Raw genomic sequence first — 24488 nt, 5'->3', positions numbered from 1 at the left:
GGTAAAAGAAATATGACCTCAAAAATACACAAAACCCTGGTGGTATATACCATATACATACTATATATATGTATAGTTCATTACTGTTTTAGTTAGACCTGAAAAATATTGAGCTTGTGTGGGCTTTGAGGTTTTTGGGACTACACCCTGACGAAGATAGATCAGAGACATTTAGGAAAAACTCCTCTTTTGCAGAGTATTTATTTTAAGAATTCTGATGAAAACTGAACTTGACAGTTGCAGCTGAGGGTTTCATTTAAAAGAAAACACTGGATCTTTTTAATTATTCTCTGCCAAATAAATGGCAGCCATGCAAAAGCAATTATTCTTAAGAGGGTTTGAGATTCTGAATTTACTAAAAAATTAAGCTAAGAAATAGCTACCAAATTGACAAACAAAGTCACCCCTTACATACAAGATCTAATGCATTCTCTAGTTCCCACTTTCTCTTCACTAGTTTCTCCCCTTCCATAGAGGTATTGAAGCCCAGAGCTACACTGAAATATGGAAGAAATTATTCTGCTCATCCTTCCTCTAAATAAATAAATAAATGAGTATGCCTCTCAGTTATAAAATAGTGCAGAACTGACTGTACTCAATTTAAAACATTTCTGTTTGATTGCTTTTTACGAAAACTCCTATAGAACCTAAGAAATATGTTTTAAGTGTTGTGTTAAAATAGTGAAAACTATTTCTAAATGATGGAATTTAACCTACATTCATGACTCAAATTTCTATTTTATCCTGAATGTCAGTCCATTACTCTTACAATGAAGTAAATGTAACAAAATTGTAAATGTGATATATGTAGTAGATCTTATTTTGAATTGTAATTCAAAAAGGAAAAAAGTATGTGTTTGCAAATTTTACTGATTAGGAAGTACCTAGAAAGATTTCAGCTGCTGAGAGAAACCTCATTTATTTTCCCTGTGTATCTGAACATATAATCATTGTATCATTTTAGAAAGATTTTCAGATTCAGCGTAGACTGCAGAATAAAGCTGGACAGGTAACGCACCAAAAGATTCTCCTGCCTATATACATTGTTAAAGGTGACTTGCACCATGTTTTCAGTCTAGATATCGCTGGAACCTAGCGGATGGGAAGCTGGGGGTGGGGAAGACAGCCTTCAGGAACAAAGCAATTAAGTAACCTTGCCCTGATTAGGATCTGTAACCCCATCTGAAAATAGTTTTACAGAAACTTCACTTCTCATTGTACCTTGGCCACCTGAAGTAATGTTTGGGAAGGTCTGTTGGTGTTTCTTTCAGATGTACCCTCTCTTCCCCACAGACCATGGCAGGAGGAGAAAAGGAGGCAGGAGACTGTGAACCAAGGAGCCAAGGGTGGGAAACATCTTGTTTGCTAAGGAAGGAGAAAGTCCATGAGACTGGAGATGCTGAGGAAGAGACTTTCTTTTTCTCTGTGCCCTCAGCTTCAGTGGGTAAGCAGGCAGAAAATGTTAAAAAGCAGCAAAGGCAAAATGCTTGGACTAGTTCCTGTGAAAACAAAATCAAGTTTCCTTCTGGCCTTTCAGGTTTTGGTCCTTTGAAGAGAACAAAAGCTCTCTAAAGGTCAGTTGCCCTAAGCAGCAGGCATGGGAGCGGGGGCATTGTCTCAGTTAATAAATATCCTGTTTGCTGAGTTTCCTGACATGGCAGCAATTCAAATTAAATTTAGTGGGGAGGTAGGGAGGAAGAGAGGAAGGGAAGAGTATGTGTGGTGCTTGTATTTTACCTTCTAGCAGAAGTCCTTAGAGAAGACATACATGAGTTGTGTAGTCTGGATATATATTTTTTCTGAACTCTCTAAGTTTCATTGCTGTTTGACTGTTGTTAAGGATTTATGTATCTCACATACAACAGCTGCTCAGTGCTATGGTGCCACATGCACAGAAGAAAGAATAAATGCTTTTGGTCTCACTGCCCCGAAGTAGGTTCACCTGAATTTGCTCCAGTGTAAAAGCAAATCCCCTCTGCTCTTTGGGGCCCCTGTAGCAATAGGAACTGAATGCATCAGAATGCAAGACCTACGAGTGTGTGTTATGCTATTTCTTAAGAGCATCTCCTTGCTCTGCATGCCCAGCACAGGCATGCCATGCAGGTAGCTAAAACAGCACTGCTTGGTCCAGAATAAATTAATCCACAGGGCCCATTTGGGCTCAAGAACCCCATGCAGGCAGGAGGGCACTTGGCCTGGCCAGAGAGAGCTGGTGTGTTTTTAAGAACAGGTTTGCTGATTTTTGCAGAAGGACTTATCTGCCTTAAACTTGAAAAGGCACAAAAGGTGGCTAGGATTAACTCAAAGTTAAGGGTGAGAGCATTTCAACTCCCGCTTGTAGAGGAGGTATTACAACATCAACCTAATAATCTAGTGGTTCAAAGAGGTAATTAAGGTTTAACTGCCTGGTGCAAGCAACATGCTTAATTAACATCAGTCTGCTATTAAATGAGATTACAAGCATTACCTACAGACAGGTGATGTGCACTCTTCCAGTCTGTTTTCCATACTAAACTCATTTCATAACAAACGCCATCACTCCAAATGTCCCCCCCTTCCTTCTTCTTCCACCAGATTTATATGGGGACCATGGCGTCATATGGTGTGGGATAGCCCTTTGGTCAGTTGGGGTCAGCTGTCCCAGCTGTGTCCCCTTGCAAATTCTTGTGCACCCCCAGCCTACTCGCTGGTGGGGTGGGGTGAGGAGCAGAAAAGGCCTTGACTCTGTGCAAGCACTGCTCAGCAGGAGCTAAAACATCCCTGCGTTATCAACACTGTTTCCAGCACAAATCCAAACCAGCCTCATACTAGCTACTATGAAGAAAATTAACTCTACCCCAGCCAAAACCAGCACAATGGTACAGAATAAAAGATCATTACTTGTATGTGACTAGATCTCCCAGTAGGCCTACGTTCCCAAATTCAGAGGAAATTGTTTTAAGAAAGTATAGTTAGACCAGCATCTGTCAGAAAATGTTCCAGCATCCTGTCTTGGAGTAGGCAACATGGATTTTAACAGGTGACACCTTCTCAGTGCCCATCCTGACATGTTTTTCTTGGCTGAATTTTTTTCTATATAATCTTTTTTTTCTCCACAACTTAGGTTTTTTTTGGAAAACGATGTATTTTTAAATATGTTGGTTTGACTTCAAGGATTTGGTTGTGTTGTTAACTTCTTGTCAAGCTCCATTATAGCTATAGAAGACAGACAAACTAAAACGAATACTGGCATATCCTAGAAGAACCCAACCATGTGTAAGACTCCAACAGCAAAGCTCAGTTTCAGAGCCACAGAATTTAAATGAGGGCACTGAACAAAATAGTTCCCTGTCTGAAGATATTGTAACATAAGGCAAGGCAAACAAGGGAGACCATAATGCAAATACAAAGGACCTGTGTGAGGTTAGTGGCTGACCCAGAAAAAGAAAAAGAAAAAAAAAAAAAAAGGAAAAATAAGAAAAATAAGGGAAAAAACCCAAACTGTTATTTGTATGCAAAGAGTAAGAAACTGACTCATTTCAGTTATAAAATAGAAAAACTCAGGATACATATGAGGAAAATAACTTGATAAATCATATTAGTGTAGATTCTTGGAAACTGAGTAAGAATATCTGGAAAAAGTTGAGTGACTTGATTTGGAATAAAGAACATAATCTAAAGAGTATTGCCTTTTTACGTCTGCTGTCTAAGACACCTGGAAGGCTCCTTGCCTGTCAAAAGCAGGTTACAGTTAAGTTACCATACTGCAGTCTAGGGCATTAAAAGCACAACTAAGGCAACTGATCTACTGGAAAGAAGAGAATTTCAAAACTATGGAAACTGGTCTACTAGATTATTGAAATGTTAAGCTGAGGATGAATGGTATTGCTAACTGGAACTGGGAAGCCGTTTTACATAATACAATTTCCCATGTTTTAATTGACTTAAGAGGTGCTCACTATAACAATAGCTCTTTTATATATAAGTGACTCAAAAAATCCACCACTAAAATTTCCAAGAGTAAAAGAAGGTATAAATTAAACAGTGAAATATTGCAACAGAACTTGAATCATGTTTATTATTTTTAATGACTGTCACAGCCATTCAGAGCTAGCAATAGCACTGAATCTGGAGGAAGTTATATCCTCCTTATCAGCACAGTAAAAGTTTGTGGGGGCAGATGGCTTCTTCCATTTTTATCTTCTAATGCATTCATGTTATAACCCAGCTCAATTTTTAATTGTTAGGCCACTTGAAAACGCGCCAAGTAATGGTGATCTGGCTGGCGATCTTAACTATAACTGCGGTGTTCATGCGAAAGGTTTCCTGTCATTTTCTGTTGTGCTGGAAAGGAAGCAGCGAGAAAGCCAAACACATGCTTCCTGTCAAACCAAATAGAGGATGAAAGCACATGTATTAGGTTTCTGGGATCAAATCAGCCTTTGGTCTGAGGGCTCTCAGCGTGGTCAGTTTTAGCGATACAGGATACTTGGTTACCACTACATATCAGTAAACTAAGCAAATTGTTATTATTACTAGGGCCACTCAAAACGCTTATGTGTAAATGGGGACTGAACTAGAGTAATGCCTTTGGTGCACTGAGCTCTTTTGGAAAATTCTGCTATGGAAAATTAAAAGACAAGTTAGGGGATTTTGAATAGCACGCATGTTACTTCAGCAACGGTTTCACTGGCTACTCATTCCTTCTCAGCACTGGTGAGCTGGACTGAGAAACTGAACCAGCTTTAAAACACAGAAAAATAAAAAAAGCTTATTCAGTAGGCAGAATGCAAACCAGTTTCCTTCCTAGCTGCCCAAAGGATGCTAAGGTCACGGTGCGAGTGCTGGTGTCAGCTGGGTGCGTACAGCAGGGACTGGAAAAAGCAGGTACTCTGAGTGGCCTGGGCAGCACCATAGCTGAACGCCTTCAATTTTAACTGCCCTATCCTCTGTCCAGCTTCCAAGTTCAATCCTAGTGCAGGTCTGTGTGTTGCCTTCTTCCCTGAGAGGGAACCTGAAGGTGATCAGAGTAAACCAGTTTTCTTGTATTAGAGCACGACTGTATTCAGAACTAATGGTTGAAGATTGCTGTAATGATTGCGTGTTTAACTTTTAGCTATTCCTAACAAGAGCCCAGCATCTTCAGCACAGCATCAAGATTACCTTGTTGCTGCATTATCAGTGAAGCATTTTTCTTTCATGTTCACTCAAGCTAGTACTAGACTTTTACTCCAGTCCTCTAAACACCTAGTAGAAAACTGAGACAAGTTATGAAAAAACAACTGCTGATGCCAGTAAGGGATATAATCTAGATTTTATTTGAGCTTTGCTGGTGGCACAAAGTTGCTCGTTTCTAGGATGATGATTATTTTGGCTAAGTTTCTTGGCAGATTTAGTGAAATACTAATTAAGTTAGATTGCTTTCTCTACCCATTATAGCAGGCTATGGTGTCTTTTCTGTATGTGTAGTTGCAATACCTTTATTTACTCTACTAATTTCCTTTGGCACATTCAGTATTCGTTCAACAGATTGAGTTCTTTTCATGAAATTCCCTTTCTAGACCATTTAAAATCTACTAGATCAGGGTGTCTCTTCTACAAGCCAGTTTTAGGGAGGCAGGTTTTTTTGTGATTCACTTTCCCCAGAAGAAAAAGAAATTCCTCCTTATGTTATGGAGAATGTATGCTAAACAGCTATGGTGTCCTGTTTTTCCTTCTGTACAGAACATACAGTGAGTGTACACAGGATCTCTCCTGACTCTATCCAAAGAGTAACATTTGGAGCACCTAGTCAAGTAGCATCTTCACTGTCTATCTGCAGTATCATTAACAAGAGACATATAGACAGGCATTCACTGTATTATACAAATGAGTAGCTACAAAGCAAGCTGGAATAAGTGGGCAAAGGGGTTGATGCTCTAGCTGTCTAGCAGATTTCAAGCAATTGAGTTAGCAGTCCATCCTGTGCAGAGAACTTCATTACCACTTTTTCAGGCTATCTGAACTAGCAGTTCCAGTCTCAGAAGCTATTCATGTAGCTCGTCTTTAGGTAGAAATTCTTAAAAACAAATAGCTTCCTTGGTGCTAAAAACATCATATGACTTCCTGGAATTTCCCGGGACTATACGCAGTGAAGTTACACCTTGTTGTAGCTTGTGCAAAGCTGGTAGAGCTCAACTGTCTATAAGAGCATTCTTGTAGAAAAGCCAAAGGGTGGGGAAGACAGGGTATTTCCCTCCGCTGCCTCAGCTCACAGGCTTTCATTACCTGTTTATGCATCATGTGAGAGCCTCTCAAGACTCCCTAAACAGCTTTCAGGTGGTTTTGAAGGCAGGGGATTGGCAAGAATAGGCCTTATTTCATATTAAATTGCTTGCCTCCCTAGCTGCTTGCATGATCAACAGTAAGCAGTTCCTTATGTTAATGCCTAAGTATTGGCGCACACCTTAGGAGAAACTTCATGACAAACTACGCTTGTAAGGAACACGTGCTGCCATCACAGCAACAGTTCAAGAAACAAAAAATTTAGTCTATTTTGCCATTTGCTAGTGCCTGTAATGAATTCCACTGTCATCTCAGGAGTAAGAAGAGACACCTGGCAGTAACTATGCATGACAAACCTGAATTGATGTGGGAAGAAATAATATCATCCCTCACAGTGTCCTGTTCTCTCATCACCATGCTTCTGTGCCACACTGCAGCAGCTAAATTAAGCAGGGACCTAACCCGAAACAAAACTCATTCAGATTTCCTCCTTTCCCTTCCACCAAAACAAGCAAATAAATAAAAATCAGCTGCACCAGCTAAACCTAAACAAGCATAGACACATGAATGAATGAACATATGGAGGAAAGGTAGGACTTGTCTCAGCTGCAGCTTCAGTTGTGTATGGCAATGTACAGCAAAAACATTTTAGGTCTTCATCATTACGATTTTTTGGTGGTGCTTTTAGAAGGACTTTAATTGTAGGAAGAGGCGGTATCATTTAGAAAAATATTTTTATTTTTGCATACTCAGTGTTAAAAAAAAATCTGGAATTCAAGTTGAGCTTGACAGAGAGCAGAAACCAGCAGTTCCATCAGTGACATTTAGAGACTACTGCAGTTCTTTTAATTTTTTGAGAAACTTGAGTCATTTTGGATCCAAAAGCAAGACTCCTGATATAGTAAGAAGTGTAAAATTACAAGTCTAACTCATCAGGCACAAAACTGAAGTTTTCCTGAGAAGATGTAATTACAAACTAGTGTATAAACTTTATATCACATTATTGGCAGGGTGCGGGGGGCCTAAGAGTACAAAAGCAAGATTTGGCTACAAAATTTTAAACACAAATCCTTAATACTCCAGGCTGAGGATGAAATTTTCAGGAGGATTAAGAATTACATATTACAGAACTACAGCAGTCAGATTTAAGTTAAGTTATGACAGCTGGCTTTGGTATATTCCCTTTCATATAGTTTTCATATCAATTCTAATGTTTTCCTGAGATCTTTCAGTACTTAGTAGGAAGTCTGTGCAGTCCAGCTGCTTTTTTCCTCCCCCCCGCCCCCCCCCCCCCCCCATCTTTCCCTTCCAGCTACCATTACATTCATGGGAAAAAAATGAAGACTAACCATGAACAATAGGCATTTTCCAAGCCTTAAAACAAATAGTTTAGCCAAAGGAAGCCCATTAATTACACCTTTTGGATAATAAATATTCCAAATAGTTGGCCTTCCAAAAATTGCTGTCTTCAATTTTGCACCCAAAGTTCCAAGCCTCAGTGTGCCACACGAGGCATCCCCATCTCCACTTGAGACCTGTCTTCTCTCAGTGTGCCACACAAGGCATCCCCATCTCCACTTGAGAGATGTCTTCTCTCCCCCTTGTCCATGGACAAGGCAGGGAGGGCATCATCACCACCCTATCAACATGGTAAGAACCATCATACCCACCATTAGCATTGCCACCATTGGTGTTACATGCTAAAGTACATAGCTGTATAATATTTGTACCTATGTTTCGTAACAGGTGCATGCAGTATTTCAGTTCTTTTGCAGGTACAAAGCTTTGTGTCGCAAATACTCTTCCAAACATTTCACTGCAAAAGGGTCAACATCAGTGTCAAACTTATTAGCAAAGAAGTGGTGGTTTCGTAGCATCCAGTTCAGGTCTCCCACCCCAAACACACAGACAGAGCGAATGTGAACTCCGCTGCACGGTGGGTAAGGTGCACCTTTGGACACGTCACCTTCAAAGTACTGCCACTTGACAAACCTGGCCAGTGCATTCATGTCAGAAACATCGTACTTGTCACTAGAAGAAACTGCACCTGGCACTTCAGGGATTCTCTGAATTGTTGCCCACAGGTACTCATCTGGGCTGTAAGTGTCTTTTGCCCACTCAATGAACTTAAGTATTTTGCCGCTTTCTAATATGTATTCTACAAATCTTCTGCTAACTACAAAATAGGCACTACCAGAAAAAATTGGAGTACTGAGAGGTGGTAGTTGTTTGTCTATGCCTGTGTTCTTTATTTTACCATCAATAATCTCATGGTGTTTTTTCCATCTCACTTCTTTATAAACAGGCATTTTTTCCGTTTCCAAGCTGTTTTCACCTTTAAGGGCTTTTAATTTCTCTACTATTTCCTGGTTGGTCTTTATAGGGAAGTCCATGCCACAGAGGTTTATTAGGTATTTCCAGTTTGAACTTCTTCTGTAGAGATCTTTCATGCAGTTAATGTCTGCCTGCACCCTGCTCCATGAAGCATATACAACACTCTCTAACTGGCTGGAAATAAAGACGTTATCAAAACATGAGACTATTCCCTTCACAGCAGCAAAAAAAGATTCTGGAGACTTTTTGTCAACATGAATGCAGTAAAAATTCTGAGGGGCGTAGATTGATCTTAGAAGTCTATCAAGCATCTCAATTTTGTGATAAACCACTATTGAATATGCAATTGGAAATTCTGCTTCTTCATTGCTGAGAGGTTCCAAAATGTATTTCCTAGTCTTGGTGAAGGAAGCACAGTCTGCTGTCATGTTAATATAATCATTTGTTGTTAATCTGGGGCGTTTCTTAAATGACACTGACAACGTCTCAAGCTTTACCTTTTGAATTTCTTCTATATCCCCCTCTATAATCTTGGTGCAGTTAACATTGCCAATAGGATCTTCTTTTGTCAGCTCTAGATGTCTCCGATTTAAGAAGTCTTGCTTCTGGTTAACTTTCAAAACCGAAATGATTACTAAAATAAGAGTTACACCCAAGAAAAGCCTGAAGCGTGAGTTGTGGCAAAACCGTAATTTCCTCTTCAGCATTTCAAATACCAAGTAGCTTTGCAGGGCTAAATAAATTGCCCTCCACTCTGCTCATATCAGCTTCAACAACTTCAGAAAAAACAGTTTGTGTTTCTCAGGAATTTGGTGAGTTTGTCAGGGAGATAGAAGGAAAAGTCCTAAAATAAAACAAAATATGCCTGTCATTCAAAGACCAAAAGGTTTCTTTAAAAAATTACTGGTTAATAATTATGTCATTATTTAGTCACAGTAAAAAGGTGACTAGTTCAGCCAAAAACATTCTGCTGAAAATTAGAAATTAATGAATGAAATTAGTTTATTTTTCTAGAAAAAGATTGGGAGAGGCAGATAGTTTTCATGAGACGCTATTTCCATAGTACTAAGACTACAGAACAAAGTTCAGTAAGAAAACAGAGCTGATTCAGCTGCATCTGACAAAATTAAAGCCAGTAAGTCAGATACATTACCAAGAAGCAAGTATTTGATGTTGATTCACACTTCAGAGTTTGACAAGAATGTTTCATACTCACTTCAACAGTAACATAGATTTCATTATAACTGTAACTTACCACTCGCTTCCTGGATGCCAGTTGCACTTTGTCTTCTCACTAGGAAAGCAGTCCCTGAAGCCTTTCAAGATTTTTATGTGAGATACAGACTCTTCAACATCCTGCAGATGAGCTTAGAAATACTATCAGGAAAGAGCTAACAAGAAGGGGACAAAGAAATTAGTATAGCATAATTCCTCAACTTTCAGAGTTGTAAGAACAGCTGTGACTGAATTGCTGAAGTACCTTTTTAAGGTAAAAGGCAATACTTACGGCCTAAAGCTGATTTGTGTTAAATCATGGCAAATGCACAAATCGAAGAGCACAGCAGTGTTGTGTTACCATCGTTTAAACACACTTGTTTTTATGATTCAGCAATTGCTTTTATGTGGAAATATGCTGCAAGGCTGAGTTGCAACAAGATTTATAATATGCCAACCTTACTTTCATCTTTATTTCACAGGCACTACATCATTTTTGTTTGCTAGTCCTGTTTTCCCTTAAGAACCTTTCTTCTGTTTCAGTAGCCTGTGAAGGGATCGCTGCACAGTTAGGCAGCTGCTACAGCTGTAGCTGTTGAGAAAACTGCAGTCTAGAACTGGATTACAGAACTAGGTGACTGTTTTTGTAAGTACCACCTCATGCAGGTAAACTGATCAAGAACACGATATCCTTAAACAACTTACATTGCCACTCAAATGCCATTTGTACTCACAAAGTCACTGCCTAATAATTCAGTGCAGGTCTGAATTTCAACCCCTAATTGCAAAAGCCAACAGTTTATAGAGAATGTCTTCCAAAATATTAATTTATAAGTTAATGAAATATTTAAGTATTTGAGAGATATACAACTCCTTTCATTTTTACTACTTTCAGGAAAAATTTAGTGCCTCTGAATAACTTTCTGAACAGCTCTAAGAATAACTGCTACCCAAAAAAAAGGGTAAGAAATTTTGTTTAAGAACTGTGCACTCTGTCCACTTCTGGGTATTGCTGTAGGCCACTCAGGATAAGATTTTTATTTTTTCCCCTTCTCTTCTTTAAGCTACCCCAGTATCTTTTTAGCTTTTAATTCTCAAACTGTGGCTTTTAACCTGCTACTTGCAAACCTCAGAACAGGTGCATGTAAGAAATTGAGACCTGGCATCACAGAGTTTTTTGGTAGTAATGCTGCCACCAGGATGCACTACATATTGGGTCCACCACTATGCCCACAGCATTGCAAACTGACTGGGGGAACAGTTCCACATGTAGTAAGTGAGGGGGAAAGTGCGGATCGCTGCACAAATGTGTAGCACAGCTATAACGATCAGCAGTATTTTAAGGAAGTACTATAACCAAATATTTTGCATTTCAAGCCACCAGCAGGCAGAGACCACAAACTATTCGTGACAGCATTACAGAAACATCTTATTTACTATAAAGTGTACTTTGTTTTCAGAGTTACACCTGTAATTATTTCATCCTGCATTTCTAATTTATCTTAGGGAGGTGGACATTTGTTCAAAGTCTGTTTTAGGTGTATAGTGAAGTCAAATTGGAAGAACTAAAATTTTAACCCTTAAGGTAAGTAGCCAGGTGAACCAGTGTACAGTTACAGCTGAAAACATACACAGGTACCTTTTAAGTATCAGGTCTTACACTTTGAATTTGAATTAAAAAAAAAATTAAAAGGGAAATTCCACAATTACCACTTTTAGTTCACAATGTGGCATCAAACACAATGACATAATTTAAAGCAAGTTTTAACATGCTTTATAACTTACCATACGCTTGCTTACTTGACATCCTGCCAGTTTTGACTAGTAGATCTGATCCAATAAAAATATATCCATCACATATGAAATTAACAAAGGAGGGATACTAGCTATGTGATAGTCTCCATAATCTCGATCAAGTATATATTTCCAGGCGATGAAGCTTGTGATACTGGTTACCCTTTTCTGCCTACCGACTTAGAAATGAAGACTTTTCTAAAACTTAAAATATACTTCAAATACACTTACATTTTTGAAGCTTTAGTTGACAGAAGCTGGAATCCTTCTTTCTTTAGGATGAGCATTACCGCTACTATTTCATCCTATTCTCAGTTTTTACAGGAGCACTAGCATTGTGGAGTAACACACATTTCAAGAGGATTGCCACCCCCTCCCTGTTCTTTACAATGCAGGGAGACAGTCTCTTCATTGAAAGCTACCACTGCAGTCTTCACCTTCTACAACTTCCGAAGAATAAAGCTCGCTAAGAAGTCTTTACTGTTCCTGTTCTAGAATAAAACTTCGCTGAAAGCAGGATAAAGAATCTCTTTCAGAAAGGGCTTGTATACCCAGCTGGGTGCAATTCCAATATTGTTTTGCACTCAGAATAATCAGACTTTGCATTTCCATTATACCAAACTGAGAGATCTGCAAACATTTACACATTAACATGGCTCTTATCTTTAGGTGGAGGTTTTTCCCCACAGTCAAATTTCTCACTGACACACTGCTTCCTCTGAACGGACTTAGCAGTAAGTTACTATTTTTTTATGCTTGCACTTTCTAAAAAGTCCTGAAACTCCATCATACCCCATTCTTTGCAAAAGCTGACCTTTACAGGACAAGGAAAGGTTTGGTACCTTTCATCTAATAATATACCTGGGTTTTGTTTTATAAAGTTTTATGAGCCTACAATACTCATTAACATAGCTTCAGACTGCATTCAGTAAAGCTTTTGACATTTTTTTCCTCAAGCTCTGCGTAGCTTTAGTGTGCACACTAGAGAATGCGGTGTCAGAGGCAGCACTTTGCACTGTGGGAGAGCAGGATGAGGTTTGCGCAGCCACAGATAAAAGACTTTATGCTGCAGCCTTGGTCTTGCTCTCAACTGCAGTTCAGTTGCAGAAGTTAGTACTTGACCTGCTTCCTTCTTTTACTGCCTCCTCCTGAAGTCAGAGCCTGTATTTCTGACGCAGTAGTCATTAAAAGGGGAAACTTAGAGCAGTTGCTGGTATTTGGAAGAGTTAGTACAAAGGCTGAGTTAGCTGCCCACTTCCCTCTGACCTGCCAAAATTATTCTTCACTGCTGTATACAAACTGTACGGTATGAATAAACACAAACCCAAGATAATTTCAACTTGATTTCTACTAGAGACTTGTGTTCTCTTTAAATAGACCCTATGGAAAGGATTACTATACCTAGTTTAAATGTCCATTTCTGGCACCTCTTCGGTGTCAGAGGGTAAATCACTTGAATCATCTGCCTCTTAGTTTATTCATCTGTGAAACAAGTACTCATTACCTGGCAAGTCTGGGAGTTGTCTTGGTAAAAGTCAGGTTCTGATTTAACTTCTATATTACTGTAAAGGTGCTACTGCAAAACAGCTGATTTCATTAGTAATGTTTTTACCTGGTTACTATATAAACTTTTGGTAACCCTACATGCTAAATTATTAATCTGACCCATGGTACTGACTGAAACGAGTCAGCAATAGACTACATGGGTATTTACGCCAAAGCAGCTGAAGGGGAATAACCTTCATCAAAGGCAGGCTGTGGCCATGGACAGGAGGGAGCAGCACCCTCTGAACCCAGCTCAAAATGTGATTTTAGTTAAGTTTGGCTTCACCCATCCTTAAAAACAAACAGAAAATCCCACAAGAAATCTAAGTCTTCATGGAAAAAACCCAAACAAAACACTTTTACAAGATTATGCCACAGCTTGGAGGGAGACCCAAGTTCCCGTAGAGGTTTTAGACAGGCTGGACTGGAGCTGCAGCATGTAATGGCAGGGCTATTATTAAGGACCCTTATATCCACGCCACGGGGCTGGTCCTAAGAACGTTTGCGAGGGCGCAGAGCCGGCAGCGCGCTGCTACACCAGCCCGGACGAAGGGCACACGGCCTCAGCCCAGCAACACGGAAACCAGCCTTTGGCTGCCGGCACGGCCGACCTCTTCGGCTGCAGTTTCACGGTGCAGCTGGTCTGATATCACGACGTGCTGCTGGTGGAAGGAGCAGCCCTGCTCCCATCTCTGCTGGCCGCACGTCGGGCCAGGAGGGGCACAACAGCAGATCCAACCAGCCGGCCTCCGGGGAGCTCTCTGTGGTCAGCTATGATGGCTGCCAGCAGGGCCCCAAGGGCACTAATAGGCCTTGATGGCTCCAACCAGCCCCCTCTGAGCTCCCCCATGGCCCCACTTCAGCCTCCCGGGGCTGCCAGCCCCTGCCCCAGTGATGCCATAGCATGGCCAGTCTCCAGCCCCCACAGCCTGGCCGTGGGCCCTGACAAGCTGGGCCCAAGTCCCAGCCCAGCCTCGGCCTGTCCCTGTCCCCAGGGAGCTGCCTGATGCCAGGGCTGCACCGCTCCTGGCTGGGGCAGTGGGACAGGCCTGGCTGCCAGCCCCTGCCCTGACAGACCCGCCATGGGGAGCCCCCGGCCCTGTGGTGCCCTGGAAATCTCTGCTCACCATGCCGCAGTCCAGCAAACCCGGGCTATGGGTTTCAGGCTCTTGTTTGGACTGATAGGGCTGAGAGTGAGATGTGTCTCTTCCTAAACGAGGCTAAAAGCAACAGCAGCCTCTAATCAGTGTTATGCCAGGGTGGCACCGCTCTCTGGGGATATTAATTTCGCCTGAGTTACAGTGTCAGGATTGGGAAAACAGGATTCCCGGTTCTCAGGTATTGCAGGGCCTCCCCTGTGCCAGCTCGCGTAAAACGCATGGCTCTCCTCCGTCCTGTCTGAAGTACTTTAGAGAGCAGAGTGAAACCACAAACTAAGTAGATATTTTTTGTATTTAAGCAATTACCATACATTTTTATGCCAAGTATGTTTTTTTCCTTGGAAAGAGCAGTTAGGGCTTGCTGTGAAATGGTACAGAGGCCATGAGAAGAGGAAAATCATTAGGGGCTGGTGGCACAAGAACGAAAAAAATCAGGTGTCTTTTGATTTTGGCACTCCAGCCCTTTCTCACATCAGTTGAAAAACTGTTGAGGCAAGATGTTACGCACCGATTCAGCATCCAAAAGGGAACATTGTAGCCTCCAAAACACACCATGAGCCGGTATCAGCACCAGAAGTTCAGAAGGGGATATGTAGAGGGTAAGAAAGTACTTTGGGGTATTTCAGCAGCCTGTAAATCTTGTGAAAGACATAGAAAGGCAGGAAAGAGCTTAGAGCTAGGTAGCATCACAGAGGCTGTCAGGAGGTCAAAACCAGTTGTAACAAGAGCAGGGAAGATCTGATAGGTCTCGCAGGCTTAGCTGCAATATTCTGGTGTCACAACTCTCTCAGCCTTGTGGGCTGCTGAACTGATGTGCACCCAGCTCCTTCCCTTCATTTTTCCTCCTATTCTGCTTCCTGTAACAAATACCAGAGAAAGCAGACGGTGATGTTTGCCGTCTTATAGTTGCTTTGGTGACTTTCAGCATACAGCCGCTGTGGAGATGACCCAGCAACAAGAACATTACACAGGCCTCTATTGTACATCCACAGACACGTCAGCTTTTAATCAAAGCTTTACAACAGGTATTTGAAAACTTCCTGACAGCTGCCCTAGTATCCTACATCCATTCATGACAACCTGAGATTTTTGTTTTTACAGAAACATTATTGAAGCCAAGTGGAAAATGTAGTGCTGAGTACACCCACCTCTGAAGGAGACAAGTAATGGTTTTGATGGGTGGGGAGTGAGGGTCAGAACTGACTTATTTTTCCCTTTTCTTGCCTCAGAGAGAGGGAAAATATAAGGAAACTTCAGCTACCCCTGGGAATAGTAAGTGAGCAGGTGTTGACCAGATCCTTGCTGTTGTCTTTCCCCATTCACAAATTCTACCTGAGATACAAAACTTCAGAAGGCGGCCCTCCACTGAGAGTGGATTTGCTGGAAAGTCCTTGAGTTTTACCAGGGCATATCCATGATGCTTCAAAGCACACATGTCCTGCAACCAGTTATACAATTAACCTGCTTCCATTCAGGTTCAGTTATGCAGAACATTCGTTCTGATGAGGAAGTGATTTTTAAAGTGGTAAGCAGCTTGCATAAACACAAACATGCATAAGCCCAAAGACAGACTGCACAGATGCAGGGTTATCTGCAGAGATCTGCCAGACACAGAGCGGAGTCACATATACTCAACATTTCCATGATATCAAGCAGCACAATCTTGAAAGCAGACACACCTGTAACTGAATGAAAGTGCTCATGTTTGTTCCGTTAGATAGTCTTCAGTCTTACTGAAAATGAGAACTGGTCATAAGCTGAGTATTTGGGTTACTATTAGACTTTACGGGACTAAGACCTGAATTCTGAAAGTCATGCAGAGGCAGCAGTAGGGTTCCACATGGATGCAGGTGTCTGCTTATAGACAACACTCTGCAACAGCAGGGCTTTTCCTTCAGAGCTGCTTAAAAAAAAAATTAGAAAAAGACACTTCCTTTTTATAGAAAAAATAACACATTTCTAGTCCCTTGTTAGCTTAGAAGGCAGCTTTAAACAAAACTTCACAAATGACTAGTACTTCTACACCTACCACTACATGGAAATTAAATAGTGAGAGTAGCTAAAAGTAGATAGCTGTTTTTCGAGGGGGGTGGGGTGGTGTATGAAAATAAATTCAAACCCCTGGGTTATTTGGAGATCTTGTGTTCACATGTCAGGAATCTGACACACTAATATCCTTCTCTTTAGAAAAATGAGTAAAACCCACATGAACATCCATTCAGTGTGTAAAATGGCATTGAAAAAAAATATAAGTTTTGGTAGCCTTTCTAGTACTCTTTTGTACTACTGTATCAAGTAAGTCTTCCTCAGAACAACTCAAAGCCTGATTTCCCACATTCACGTCCATCCTTAAAGGTCGCATAGGAAGAGCTGTAACAGTAAGGAATTTCAACTAAAGAAGTAAAGCCACTATGGCAAAGTCATTCAGTGACCAGTTCCTACCTCTAGAAGTCTATGACTCTTAGTACTGACGAAAAGCTATGTTTCATCTCAAGGTAACTAACACTCAAAGTACACTCACGAATCCCAAAACAAAAAAACGCAAAATCTTTGAAGTACTGTTGCCCAATTTAACACCCAGTACAACCACCTGGTGTTCATCAAGATAATTTGTACACACTGGCTACTTCAAAGTAAAACGCCTATCTATTTTTTTCACATTATTCTAATGTAGGAACTATAATTTTGCCAGGAACAGTGCGGTCGCTGCACTCCTCGCACCCACCTACAGAGTTTTGCTAATTGCTGCCTTGTGACAATGCTGTGTTTCAGAACAGGACACGCTGGCAGACTCTGTTACCGGAAAGGTAATCTCTATTAAGCCACAACTTAATCTCATGGGGGAAGGAGGCAGCTTCAAATTTTTGTGTACTTGGATCCCTCTTTGAGCACAACATTTAAAGTATTATTCTGAGGAGACTTTCTTTAGCCCTATGTAGAAGGCAATGTTTTAAAGCCATGCCTACAGTTACAGTTCATTAGTGAGCTAAAGGGCAAATAGTAGCAGCAGCAATGATCTCTGAAAAGAACAGATGTCTCCTGTACTTACAGGACTAACAAGGATCGGCATCATGCTTAGGTGCATAGGTAACTCTATTGTGCAAGTCAATAAAACAATACTTCCTACTCTTAATCTACAGCCTAAGAGGTACTATATGGTATTTTTTTGTTTTTTTCACAGTTCACTTCAGGTGAGATGAGTTTAATGTGACCTGCAAGACAACTGCACATAAAAATACAGTTCAAAAATACAACTTTTTATTGTCTAAGGAGCAGATACTACCTGGAAAGTAGGTTCCATTGCAAAATAGACAAAAAGACAGACAAAAAAACCCCCAAATTATAGTTTATAGTGCTGTATATATCATCAGGACTGAGTAACTTTCACTGTCATCACAGAAACTTTATACGGGGTGAGAACTGCCACCTCCTACTCCCTTCCTTACAGGATTTTTCAGTAGGAAAACAGCCTCATCCTTCCACCCCTCAAAAAGACAAACAAAAGGCGGCTTTAAAAATCTAATCAAGAACAATACGTATGAGTGATTATGATAGGAGAATCCACAGCTGGGAACATTTTGGTAGCACAGTTACCAAACACAGAGCTTTTGTTCGGATTTACAAGGTTCTTGCCTGGTGGGTGCAAACAGCTTTCTGAGACAACCCATCACAGTTTTCTGAGAGGCGATGAGGTTTCTGTTTGTTTTATTAAGCTTCTCTACTAGCGCCACGATTATCCTGCGCATAATAATGCCTCACAGCGCAAGAAGTGGTCTCCCTGAAGCTATGAAGTAAACCTAATAGCACAAGTTATTTCGGTTGTACTGGTTGGGCATGCTACATTCCTGTGGAATTACCTTTTTTCACCTTTCCTAAAACAGAGTTCTAGGTTGATAAAGTTAGGTGTTTTCAAGTTTCAGGAGCTTATGAACCAAAGTAAGTGGAGAACTTTTGGATTATGTTGGAATCCAAAGGAAAACCAGGAGGAGATTATTAGAAAAACAAAATTAAATCTTTTCATAAGACTAGCAGTGGGTTTTCCACTGTGGCAACAAATTTGGAGAGCAGGATTTTGCTCAGTAAATCACCATACTCTCAGCACAGCAGACTGTAAATCTTCAGCTTGTATGTTTCCCAGTGCATTTCGCTTAAGTTAGAAAAAAGAAAACAGACTTGGCAAAGGTATTAATTGGGTTTTTTAAGCAACTTTTGGCTCTTCTGGCCTCAGGGAAGAAGTATTACCCCGACAATTCAGATTCATAGGAAAGAGATGATGCTGGTAACTGATGTTTACTATAAGCAGAGTAGAGAATCACTGAGGAGAGAAAATAAAAGTAGTATTTTCATTTGTATACACCTACTTTCAAAAGCAAGGTACCATTGTAACTGAACTCCAACTTGAGCTACAAATACTGCATTATTTTTCAGAAGAATTCTCAAGTTGCAATTGATACACTGAAAAGCTAGATTTGTGCCCTCTTCTCTTACTGCCATTTCTGACTCTGTAATTCTGGGCAACTCTGAGGTCGCCCACCTCATATGCCATTAAAAAAGAAATTTAAAATTGCGGACTCCAAAACGGCAATTCCCTCCTGCTGCCGCTCCTCCTCCTTCCCACAAAGAAATCTACTTTTCTGAGCAGCACTGAAAGGAGGCAAAGTGCCAGAGCATAACTGAGCTTTCTGTCAGGTTTCTGAGTCCTCCCACCCAACTTGGGTCACAGAAAACTATTTACAACCTTATAAACAGCTGTGCTGTTCTGAAAAAAAATGAGGTTTCTTCAGGGTTTTCCCAGTTCTAGCAAGTTTAACAGACGGGGAAAAAAAAAGCCACACCCCAGGACTGCAACACCTCAAGAGCATCCGATCTCCCCTGAACCCTGTGCTTGCTAACAGATCTCACACCAACCCAGCACCCCCGAGGCCAACAACCCGCCCCGGGCTCCCCCAGGCACCGCCGCGGGAAGGGGCAAGGGAGGGAGACCGACAGAAAGGGGGGAGAAAGGGGAGAAACGGGAGAAGGAAAGAAAGGGAAGACGGAGAGAGGGGAGGAGAAAAAAAGAAGGGAAAAGGGAAACGGGGGGAAAAGGGAAACGGGGGGAAAAGGGAAACGGGGGGAAAAGGGAAACGGGGGGAAAAGGGAAACGGGGGGAAAAGGGAAACGGGGGGAAAAGGGAAACGGGGGGAAAAGGGAAAAGAAAGAGGGAAAAGGGAAAAGAAAGAGGGAAAAGGGAAAAGAAAGAGGGAAAAGGGAAAAGAAAGAGGGAAAAGGGAAAAGAAAGAGAGAGAAGGGGGCAAAGAGAGAAGGGGGGAGATAGAGAGAGAAGGAGAAAGAAAAATAAAAGAAAGATCGGAGAGGAAGAAAGGGAAGAGGGGAAGGCGGGGAAGAGGGGAAGAAAGTAAAGAGGAGCAGAAAGAAAAGGAGGAGCAGGAGACGGGCACAGGCGCTGCGCCGCCCCTGCCCTCCAGCGCGGCACCTGCCCGGCGACCCCGCGGCGCCGGGGCAGCGCTGCGCCGCTCCGCAGGGCGCGGCGGAGGCCGCGGGAAGCGCGATGCTGCCAGCCCGGCCCCAGCCGCCGCCCGCCCCGCTCCCGGCCCGCCCGCGGCACCCACCTGCGCGGCCGCCGCCGCTCTCCCCCGGCGCGGCGCGGCGGGACGTGTGGCGGGGAGGCGCCCGGGGCAGGCAGGGAGCCCCGGCGGAGCCGAGCTGCCCCTCCCCTGCCGGCGCGGCCCGCCGATGGGATCCCGGCCCCCGCCCGGCCCCCGCCTCCCCCGGCACCACCCACCCACCGGCGCCGCCCGTCGCTCCGCGGGGCCCGGCGCCCCCGGCCGCGTCCCGCCCCTGCCTCTCCTCACTCCCGCCCGCCCCGACAGCGCCGAGCTGCCGCCGGCCCCGTCTGCCGATGCTCTTCTTCGGCCCTTTTTTTGTTTTTTGGTTTTTTTTTCCTTTTCTTAAGGCTTCCCCTGGCAGTGCCGGTAACGTTGAAACCCACGAAGGGCGGAGCGGGGACAACTCCTCCGCGGCTCATGGCGACGACGGGCTTTCTCACGCTTGCCCGGGCCACCCCGGGGGGCGGCGCGGCAGCACCCGCGGGGCAGAGTCCAAACCCAGCCCGCGCCCGCCGCGGCGGCGGGGGGCGGCGCGGCAGCCCGCCCTGGGGGCCGCCCCGGGGGCGGCGGGAGGGTCGCGTCTGTCCCTCGGCTCGCTTGCGGTTTGTCCCCAGCGGGGCCGGGGTCCTGCAGGTGCGGGGGTGCCGCGGCGGCTGGGCGCCGGCCCCGCGCCTGGCCCCGGGCTGCCCCCAGCTCGCCTTTGGCGGACAGATGCGCTTTAAGTGGGCCAGTGGGTGGAAAAATCGAGAGGGAGGGAGAGGGGGCTGGGCCGGGAAGGGAGCAGAGCTGGCGGGGAAGCCGGGTGCGAAACTTGCAGCGGTGAAAAGAAAAGCGTGCCTAGACAGAGTCTGGGGAGGACTTTGATGTCTTGTTCACTTCGTCCCGTCAAACGTCTGCCCGACGATGAACGTACTCGACGGGGTTTGGACAGCTGTGAAACATGAAGGTGGAGCTTAGGGGCAGGCAGCTTCTTAATGTTATCAAAGTACTTAAAAATGAAACAGAAAATTAAATTCCCAAAAAATAGGAAGTTCAAAGAAAGCATCTTCCTCATTAAAAAACCCCAAGCGCTGCAGCCTGCAGCAGCTTGAATAGTGCTTGCAGTGTTCCCCAAGAATCGCCGCACATCAGCATTACCTTCAGCAGTACGATTTGGCAGATGAAGGCACGCCTAAAGGACTCTCCTGTCCTTTCCTCACCCCGGTTGTGAGCTCCCACTGGAGGTTCATGCAACTGCACAGTAAGCAGGATCAAGGGGCTGAAAGCTAACAAGAAAATGGGAAGATTTGGTTTCAAGGCTGTCACTAGGAGACACTGCCAGAAGGGGGAATTGCCCCACATGTCGCCACTTAGCTCAAGCAGGTTAGCCTGGGAATGGACTGCGAGACCGCAAATCTGCATCATCACGTCAAGAAAATTTTCATTATATATGTACCTTCTGGGTAGAGAAGTAGTGTATAACTACACGCTAGCTTGGCAGTCTTCCCTTTTTCCTGATAGGTGGGGAAAAAAAAGGGGTCTTTCTGGTTTGTCTGTTATTTATAGGGCTGAACTTCTGGTGGAGCACCATACTAAAAAGGCCTTTCTTACTGTAAACCCAGTAGAGGTCGGTAACAGAAGTTTCCAACGGGAGGGAGAAATCTGGGGGTAGGGGGCAAGGTTTCCTACTTGTTTTTCCCATGGAGAGTAATGGTTTATGATTACAGCTGATGACTGTATCTTGTTGGTCTTGCATGTAAATTAGAACAACAAGACACAGGTAGCATAAATTTAAGTATTTGTTCCCTTGCTAAACCGTCTGCAAAGGATCGCAGTATTGCCATTGCAGTACAAGAAGTAGTAACAGTGGAGCTGAACACTGGGTATTCTTAAGAGAGTGAATTGGGTAAGCTCCGGGGGCAGATGTTTCCTTCCATTGTTTTTCATTCCTCCTGCCTTAATTACTTACAGTCTTTTAGGCTTTTTCTTGGAAAACCTAAAGAATATAGAACATCTTAAAAGACCTTATTTTTTTTATGCTCTGTCAGTTTGAGTTGCAAAGAATTTTTTAAATCTCATGCTTACTGCTCATTCTTGTATTTTCTCAATTTTACTAGTTTTAAGGAAGCAAAAGTTTCCTTTTTCTGAAAAGCCAGACAGTGCTCTAGCATTTTGTAATGTTAATAGCTTCTCTGCTAACCTTTTCAAAAGATCACTTGTCTGAGTTTTTGTGTCTAGTAAGTGTAACCCCAATATCTGTTTCTTGTGATAGTTCCAACCCAACATTAGGAAGATACTAGTTCCTAATATCTAACCTCAAGTAGACAGAGGATCCTAACCTCAGTTTTGAATCCTGCTAGGGCTTGATATGGAGACTGTGCCTTTACTACATTAGCCTTCTCTAAGGAAAGGGTTGCTACAATCCAGAAATTTGTATTATCTTTTCTGTGAGCAACCCTAATAACATTTCCCTTTGTTGTAAAGTTTATGAGACTGAACATGCTTGCCTAGATTCCCCACACTGCTTGCTCTGTGCCTGAGTAGGGAAAAAATAATTCAAATCTTCAGTTTGCAGATGAACCCTTGAAAGCTGAGCCTCAGCATAAGTCAGAGGGGGAGTGCCAGAAATGCAAACACTGTGTGCGGGGAAAAAAAAAAGGTCTGAAGAAGGTGGTCACAGCTGCCAAAACCACTTCAACACAAAACATTGTCTGACAGAAGGAAGACACCCCACTCCATTTAAGAAAATATATCCGAAGCACATTGTAGCATACTTCTCTTTGGAACAAAATGTCTTCTGATATGGGTGAGTATTCATTTGTAGGGATCAACATGGCTCATGCCTAAAGTTAATACGAGAATGTCATGTTTTCTTCCTCAGAATATGTGTAATACATATTAGAAGTACTCTTTCATTTTACCTGTTTTGTGTTTACACAAAATCGTCATACTTTTTGAGATGCAAATTTTTTCAGGTAAGTTTAAAATAAATTTAATATGAATAAACTATGTTAGTACTGTGTGATCAAGGCTGTCCTGGGACAAACTTCTTCTAAGACACTAGCTGGCAGTTAGTACTAATTACAGAATCAAAAATAGAGTGAAGTGGATTGCAGCCTTGAGTTGCCAAAATTAACTGTAAATCATATACTGGGTAAATTAGGGGCCTCTCGTACCACTGTGGTGGGTTTGACCTTGGCTTGCTGCCAGATGCCTACCCAGCCGCTCTCTTACTGTGCCTCCTCAACAGGACAGGGGGAGAAAATAAGATGGAAAAGCTCATGGGTTGGAATGAAGACAGGGAGTTTGCTTACCAATTACCATTGTGGTCAAAACAGACTAAACTTGGGAAAGATTAATTTACTGCCAATTAAAAATAGAGTAGAATGGTGAGAAACAAAGACAAAACTAAAACCACCTTCCCCCTAGCCCCTCTGGCTTCTTCCCAGGCTCAGCTTCACTCCTTCGTTTCTGACTCTTCTATCTTCTCCCCCCCGAGCAGTGCAGGGGAGATGAGGAATGGGGGTTGCGGTCAGTCCATAACAGCTCCTCTCTGCCACTCCTTCCTCCTCACGCTGTTCCCCTGCTCCAGCATGAGTCCCTCCACAGGATACAGTCCTTCACAAACTGCTCCAGCCTGGGTCCTTCCCACGGGGTTCAGTCCTTCAGGAACAGACTGCTCCAGCGTGGGTTCCCCGCCCCCCCAGGCTGCAGCTCCTGCCAAGAGCCTGCTCCTTTGTGGGCTCTCCACTGGCTGCAGCTTCCTTCAGGGCACGTCCGCCTGCTGTGGCATGGGGTCTTCCATGGGCTGCTGTGTGGATATCTGCTCCACTGTGGTCATCCATGGGCTGCAGGGGGACAACCTGCTCCACCATGGTCTTCACCACGGGCTGCAAGGGAGTCTCTGCTCTGATGCCTGGAGGACCTCCTTCCCCTCCTTCTCCACTGACGTGGGTGTCTGCAGGGCTGTTTCTCCCATGTTTTTCTCACTTCTCTCTCTCACAGCTGCTGTGCAGTGGTTTTTACCCTTTCTTAAATATGTTATCACAGAGGTGCCACTGGTGTCACTGACGGGCTCAGCTTTGGCCAGGAGTGGGTCCATCTTGGAGCCATCCAGAACCAGCTGTATCCAGCACGAGGCATCGCCTGGCCTCTTCTTGTGGAGGCCACCCCTGCAGCCCCCACCCCCCCCGACCTTGCCAAGTAAACCCAATAGAACCACTTAGGTTATTTTTTGTTACTCTGATCCAGTTAAAAAGTGTAACTTGCTGATGGCACTGAAGAGGTGAGAAGCAAGCCTGGCGTTAGCATGTGTGCCGGGGGAATGAATGACTCCTTCTCTTGCTGGCTGCGTTGGCAGCAGTGATGAAAGGTAAGTCTGGTGTGGCCTGGCAAAGCCGGTATTTTAACCATAAGAAGAATCAGTCAAGCTCCTGCTAAGACACTAACAAATTAGACAAACTTCAACCTTTCAAACTTTTCCAAATTTTATTTATGAAAAATCACAGTTGTCTTAGAAAGTCTCCTCTCCCAAAGTAAAATTCAATCAGTACCAATATTATGTATATAAATATAAATAAATACGATTATGTATATAAATATATATAAA

General features: G+C 43.2%; 1 protein-coding gene across 2 annotated transcripts; it reads right to left on the bottom strand.

The window, feature by feature from the left end:
• Positions 1 to 7554: 7554 nt before the first annotated feature.
• GCNT1 (glucosaminyl (N-acetyl) transferase 1) lies at positions 7555 to 19987 on the bottom strand. 2 transcript variants are annotated; one of them, XM_082337145.1, is made up of 3 exons: positions 19904 to 19987; positions 9833 to 9968; positions 7555 to 9421 (listed from the first exon to the last, which is right to left on the bottom strand). In XM_082337145.1, exon 3 carries the CDS (start codon positions 9282 to 9284, stop codon positions 8004 to 8006), a length of 1281 nt encoding a protein of 426 aa, XP_082193271.1. In that variant the 5' UTR covers positions 9285 to 9421; positions 9833 to 9968; positions 19904 to 19987; the 3' UTR covers positions 7555 to 8003. The 2 variants fall into 2 exon arrangements, with proteins under 2 accessions (XP_082193271.1, XP_082193272.1); XM_082337146.1 differs by lacking the exon at positions 19904 to 19987 and having other exon boundaries at positions 9833 to 10630.
• Between the last annotated feature and the right edge of the window lie 4501 nt (positions 19988 to 24488).

Source organism: Platalea leucorodia (genome assembly GCF_965183815.1).
Source record: "Platalea leucorodia genome assembly, chromosome: Z".
Taxonomy (NCBI): domain Eukaryota; kingdom Metazoa; phylum Chordata; class Aves; order Pelecaniformes; family Threskiornithidae; genus Platalea; species Platalea leucorodia.
Note: the sequence above shows the minus strand (reverse complement) of the source record. Positions and strands in the feature narration are given on the sequence as shown.

Excerpts from the sequence above, each read along its gene's own strand:
- GCNT1 (XM_082337145.1), bottom strand. The coding sequence starts at position 9,284 with ATGCTGAAGAGGAAATTACGGTTTTGCCACAACTCACGCTTCAGGCTT.